The sequence below is a fragment of the Halichoeres trimaculatus genome, unplaced genomic scaffold (assembly GCF_033239565.1).
Source record: "Halichoeres trimaculatus isolate MK-OKI-2021-1 unplaced genomic scaffold, fHalTri1.1 fHalTri1_scaffold_12, whole genome shotgun sequence".
Lineage (NCBI taxonomy): Eukaryota > Metazoa > Chordata > Actinopteri > Labriformes > Labridae > Halichoeres > Halichoeres trimaculatus.
The window spans coordinates 4183345-4189898 of record NW_027437190.1 but is presented as its reverse complement, the minus strand read 5'-3'; the positions used below and the strand labels follow the sequence as shown (position 1 = coordinate 4189898).

General features: G+C 40.1%; 1 protein-coding gene across 1 annotated transcript; it reads right to left on the bottom strand.

Moving 5' to 3' along the window:
- Nucleotides 1-109: 109 nt before the first annotated feature.
- Nucleotides 110-6170, bottom strand: rwdd1 (RWD domain containing 1). The gene is made up of 7 exons (XM_074683087.1): nucleotides 5968-6170; nucleotides 5352-5417; nucleotides 5086-5216; nucleotides 3902-4045; nucleotides 3567-3699; nucleotides 3183-3245; nucleotides 110-643 (listed from the first exon to the last, which is right to left on the bottom strand). The coding sequence occupies exons 1-7, from the start codon at nucleotides 6038-6040 to the stop codon at nucleotides 531-533; spliced, it is 723 nt and encodes a 240-aa protein (XP_074539188.1). The 5' UTR covers nucleotides 6041-6170; the 3' UTR covers nucleotides 110-530.
- Nucleotides 6171-6554: the final 384 nt, after the last annotated feature.

Here is a 6554-nt window from a genome sequence, read left to right as displayed (position 1 = left end):
TATAAAACATGCTCACAGCCTGTGGTGTTGATGTGCTTCTGACAACTCATCCGTCTGCGTCTTCCACAATGAGCTGTTTTAAACCAACTTAAGACAAAAGTCAGTCTAAAAAAAAGCTTTATTTCCATATTTAGTGCCTGCAGTTTTTAAACTTTCCTGAAATGCTTCTTTATGTTAATACAAAAGTGTTTGAACACAGCAAATTCACTTTAAATTTGTAAGAGAGCACATTTATTTTGAGAATAATAGAGATCTGAAGACTTCTTCGACATTCATGATGACTCCATACTGCTCCCTGCTGGCCAAAGAACAGCTCTGTCACACAGCAGCCCAGCCTGGTCAGACACGTGTCAGGTGACTAAATTCTTGAGATGTACAAAGAAAGAGTGATGGCTGTGTGTGTGTGTTTTTCTGCAGATTCCCCCTCCAGCTGCAATCTGCTGTCTTTGCAAAATCCCAGTATCCTGTTAACTCTGTAATGACTCCACACACTCAGTGATGTCCTGTCAGTACACAGTTCTGGTCCCAGTTTAGTCTTCATCACTGCCCATATCTAAAGGGTCAAAGTCTGGGTCATCCTCATCCAGGTCCAGGTCCTCGATCTCCTGGAACAGAGACTCGTCCACTTCCACGTTGTTTCCACCTGCAGACGCAGAAAAGGTGTGTCAACATGAGACCAGTCTCCAGTGGATCCACAGACTGTGCCAGATTTTAAATCGTTCCATCAATGTTTCTAAAACACTCAACACAAATACACAGTGGCTGAGAAGTGCAAAACAACATTACTAAGTTCAGACAACTAAATTGATCCTTCATGGGGCGATTAATGTGGAGCAGCTCGTACAGATAAGAAAGACAAGTTGGCAAACAAGCAGTGAATGACTTGCACAAGAACATAAACAAAGCAGTGATACTGGACCTGATTAAAAAGTCAGCCTGAGTGAACACAAAATTTCAATAAAGAAGAAATAAAAGATGAGAGGTAAGTGGTGACGAAGATAAAAAGATCATAAAGAAGCATTCAGTAATCTGATTACAGAGGGGAGGGACGATTTTGAGTAGCGGTTTGTTTTACAGGTCGGTAAATCATGACGGGGATGTGAGGGCAACAGGGAGAGTTAATCAAAGAGCCATTGACCAAAAGAGGCTAAAATATTATTATCAGCCTTTCTGGGGGTCCCTGGTGACAAACTGGGTTTAGATCCTTGATTTTACACCAATTATTGCAGTCATGAACCCTTTCATATTCAGAGTATTAGCAATAACCCGGTTGAGCTCATGTAAAAATCAATAACCCTTTTTTGAAAACCAGATTATGGTCATGCTCCAGTTTCTAAAAACCCTAAAATCCCCCCTGGGTTTTTCTTTTTTTAACACAAATATTTGGTCATGTATATGCCATCCAAAGGAACATTAATTTGTGTTTGGAGCATGTTCTGGTCACAAGGAATCTTGGTCTTTGAGTACAGGATATAGATACTGGAAGAAGAAGTGGAAATGATGCACACTCACCCTCATTTATCAATCTTGCGTGGGAATTGGCGCAGATCTGGGTGTAAAAACGATCCCACAACAACGTTCACATGTGAATCATGGAACGTGCGTATCAGGGCCAATCACAGCGTACGCCTGATCAGCTGTTGATAAATGTGGCGGCTGAAAACAACCATAATTTACATAACACGCCCCTAAATATTCAAGGTTCAGCTGGCCGAACCCACAGAATTTACGGCATGGAGGGACGCTGGCAATTATTCGTACCACGAGACCAACACATAGGTTGAGATCTCATGCAAATGAACGTCTTCTGTTAATAACTATTCACTTTTCACACACAGTTCACATTTACATGATAATATTATGAGGAGTGAAATAATCATCTTCACAGTAAATCCTGTAATCAATACAGCTTCCTTAAAAAAATCTGTTCTAAAAGTTTGATCCAGCGTCGTCTGAATGTTCTGTTCGGAGACTTTATCATGGACATGGGAGTGCATTAAAAACTGATAACTGCCTCTTTATTTTTATTTATTTTTTCATATTTTTTTTAAGTTAACCAATAGAGGAAACACATTTTTTTATAAGGGGAAATCAGTTGACAGCTCACTTTCATAGCAAAGTATTTTATAGATTGGCTAAAGAACATTGAAATGTTAGAAGCATTCTTGGTGTCATATCTAATTCAAGGATCTAAATATTAACCTAAGAACATCAGTTTTTATTTCTGAAAATGTTTTACCTTCATATGATCTTATAACTCTTCTTCACAGACAGATTTCCCTCGCTGCACCCTGCTCTCCACTGACATGAAACTTGCGTACACAAACTCAGACCTGGTGTGGGATTTGAGCATATCTGACACCCACGTTCAGATTGATAAATTTCCGATCTGTGTGTGGAAAGGAGCGTACACCCATTTTTCAGGCCTATGCACGTTTGATACATGAGGGCCAATGAGTCGACGTTCTTCGTGCGTCGCTGTTTTGATCGGGATACCATGTAAACAGGAACAACCCTGTTTGCTCACACATGGGAACGGATTATTCTGAATGTTGTAGAAACCGGATTATTGATCTTAACGTGAATATTGACTGCATGTAAATGTAACCATTTTTACATTTTAAACAACTGAATTTAATTAGAAAAGCACTTTCACAAAGGACAAAACAAATTTACACGATACTTTACACTACAAGCATTTACAAAGTCAGAAACTTAATGGAAAGGAAATGTACTAAATGCCAAACATGTGAGTTGTAAAAAATTCTCGAGACAGTTTTTTGGCTGAAGTCTAACGTCTCTATGTCTTTCCTCAGCACGTTTCGTCAATACAAACTGACTGGCCCTTGGGTAGAATCATTTCCAGGTCCCATTTGACAGTTAGTTCATTCCCTTTCCGTCAAAATTCTGACTTAGTAAGTTAGTCTTAATGCTTGTACCATAAAGTATCATGTAAATTTGTTTTGTCTTATTTTGTCTCTTTAGTTTCTTTTTCATTGTAAAAAAATTGTTTTGTAGAAAGTGAATTTTGTTTAGAGTTTGTTAAAGTGTTTCAAACTTTGTAATTTTGGTTTGCACTTCTCGACTTCTCAGCCTTCGTATGGATCTCATTAAGGAGCCGTTACCAGGCTCTCTTTACAGCCACCACACACCTCTACAGACAGACACTCAGAACCACTTACCGTCCTCCAGAAACTGGATGTCAGATGTGTCCAGGTTGTGGTCTGTCTCAAACAGTTGTTTACCTGGTGAGGGGAAACATCACATTATCCACGGTTATACACCTGTGTGTGTACACACACTTATTAGACCACCAGTCATAAAAAGGAGAAAACCATCCAGCATCATTTGTAAATCCATGGATAAGAAGAATAATCATGTTCCAGCATTAAATATCTAATTTTACTTAAAGAGCTTGAACATACCGGTGGGTTAACCTTTAAAGAAACATAAAACATATTCTAGTAATCATCAGTGTATTGTTTCTATGTGGCAGCAGTGGTCTAATACATTTGTTAAGCACTGTATGTACTTTGTGTATTTTTCATGGTGAAACCAGGTTTTACCAGTGAGTTTGGATTTTCCCCCCTGCTCCTCCTCTTTCTGTCGTTTCCTCCTCAGCTCAGCCATCTCCAGCTCAAACTTTGCTTTCCACGCCAGGAAGTTCTCAATGGTGACCACAGTGCCCTGAAACGCCACCTGTCAGACACACATACACATTTAACAGTCCTGTTAAATATCCCACATCCACTCCTGAAGCCTGGGTATACAATGTTGAGACGTTCAGGGACACAGGAGGTGGAATGAAGCTGTGAGCCTCGCTTCAGATGAACCTGTCACTCAGAGGTGTGACTCTGATGAATAAAAACAGAAACACAGTTGGTGTGTTTCCAGTTCATACCTTCTCTGCCTCCTCCGCCTCTCTCTCTCGCCGTTGTTTCTCTTCCTCTCGTCTGTTTTTCATCACGTCCACGATTTCATTGAGTTTCTCCTGGACGGCTGTGACAAGTGTGAAAATCATCACCATGCCCAGGTTTTCCTCTGCCTGCAGAATGGACACACACATGCAAACACACGCACACACACACTGTTAGGGTGGTAACAGATCAGTCAGCTTCACCTTTTATTAGATGCCATTAAATCATCTGCACAGAAGCAACATTTAAGTTAATGCTGGGCTAACAGTGGGAAATGTTTTACATGAGCTCTGATCACTTCTGACTTACTACAATCTACCCAAAGTGACCTGGATTGGCTATGTCCTTTGTTTTATCATAATTACAGGCTTTTTTGCATTTATTCGGGGTAAATACAGTAATCCTTAAGTTAAATTTAATACCTTTTAACACCTTTTTAACTACCTACAGATTTTTTTTACTGACAGTGACACTGGTCCTCTGAGACATGTCCGTAATGTGCAACATTAGTGAATCCTGGTTATGTCCTACCAGTCATCTACCAATCAGAGCTAACGTGACCTCACTCTTCATTTTATTGATAGACTCTCAAGTTTGAACAGACCACTGGAGAATAACTGCTGACTGTGGGTTGGAATGAACATTAGCACTAACAGTTTAGCCCTTTTAGCCTTTAGCTTGTGTTTTAGCCTTTAGCTCGTGCTCTATCTCTCTCCTGTTTATCTTTCTTCTGCTCTTCTGTCCTTTTTCTGTCTGACAGTTAGGCTCCAGTGTCCACCATCACTACTAAATTAATCACAGAAATCATTTTCAGCAGAGAAAAATACAGATCCCTCATCTCACTACTAAACTCACTACACTTCATCAGCCGGCCTGGTGTTGTCATAGAGACTAAGTGCTGTAAAGAAGTAGCATTTAGGAAGAACCTTTATATATGCTGGTAATCTCATTTCAAAGTGTACATTATGATCACTTAGAAACTTCTCAAAGTCTCTTTAAATAAAAATAAAGTGGGGAACCTTAAACTGAATGATTGGAACCTGTTCCTTTTAAAACACCTTCAAAGAGAAAACCAAAGAGTCAATCACAATCACACACATCTGACAAAGATGAGGCGACAGAGGATCAGGAGCAAACAGACATGTAATAAAAGCTCAGGTGGACAGACCTGCTGCTGCAGCAAGGTGAGGATCTCCTCCACATCACTATCCTCCAGGTTCTCCTGGGAGTGAATCTCCCACAGTGGAACCTCGTCTGGATACTTCTCTACATATGTGAACTTTAAAGTTGTTTCCACGACTGCAAGAAGAAAGCAAATATCAATCAGCATGAAAGAGGTCTGCAACATGGCTCAAAATCACAATCTGACCATGTTACTTCAGTCATTTAAGATTTACAACTGTTGTTTGTGCTCACACACAGCTGTAAACTCACTTTCTCCATCTTCTCCTGCATCTGACGTCACAGTGATGGTGAAGCTGGTGGGGTCATCTGATAAAACTACAAACATGGATGAGTGACAGGGTTATTACATGATACTGCTTGATCCATGTTATTCCACTGTGGTGGCCCAGAAAAAGATGCCATCACCATCTTAAAACTCAAAGTAGTAAAGATTGTTATTGACCTCATGAGAACAATATGACACACAAGTCTGATCAACAGTGCATCCACCAAGACTATAATGTAATTTAACATGTATCTTATACATATGCCGAATTTAGAGATATCTCCCAAAACTACCTGACAGCTGAACATTTAGTCTTGTTTACCCGTGTCTGATACCGTACCACAGATTTGTGTAGATTGGGTTAATTTCTGTATGAAGTTTGGTTGTACCCGGTCTAAACGACCCCATGTGACATGTCTGGTATTTAGTTCAGAAAACGTTTTTTCAAAAACTCTGACAAGCAGCACTGGCACCACTACAGAAAGTAATAAAAACAGTAATTTAAGGTCACAGTATTACACCAGCTAACTGACATGACTGTGCTGTTAGCCTGTTAGCTCGCAGACTGTTACTCCCCTGTGTGTGCGACTTTACACAGACCTGTGAAGGAATCTGGATAGATGGACTCTATCGCCTCCAGCTCATTCCTCTGTTCCTCTACGTAGTCCGTCATTTTATGTTGTTTAAAGTTATCTACAGGTTGTACAATTCATCCCCGCCGTGTTGAAGCTAACACACTGAGTGTGCTGCGTGTTCATCTGGGTGATCGATGATATCTTCACTCGGTCTGTTCAGTCTGGGTGGATCCGTCAGGGTGGTGATTTCTGGTCACCCCAAAACCTAACTAACAAACCAAAGGGTTAAAAAACACTTTTCAACCATACCTTTTATCGTTAAAAATGTGAATGTTTCTGTTAAGTAGTAAGAACTTTGCCAACTTTGATTTTATGGAGCCACCCTCCTGTTTCTGATATCAATTGCTTCTGCCTGCTTTGGAAAACTGCCCATCTGGGGCTAGGAGCAGACCAAATAACTTTAAATAACTGCCTAAAACATTTCCACGCGCCTTATTAATTAATTGCGACTCATAATATTAAAACTTTCCTTTTTTATTGATCTGACATGAACAGACAACGTGTCAATGACAGGAGGTACGCTTATGTCTCGTTATTGTGACCAGCTTTTTT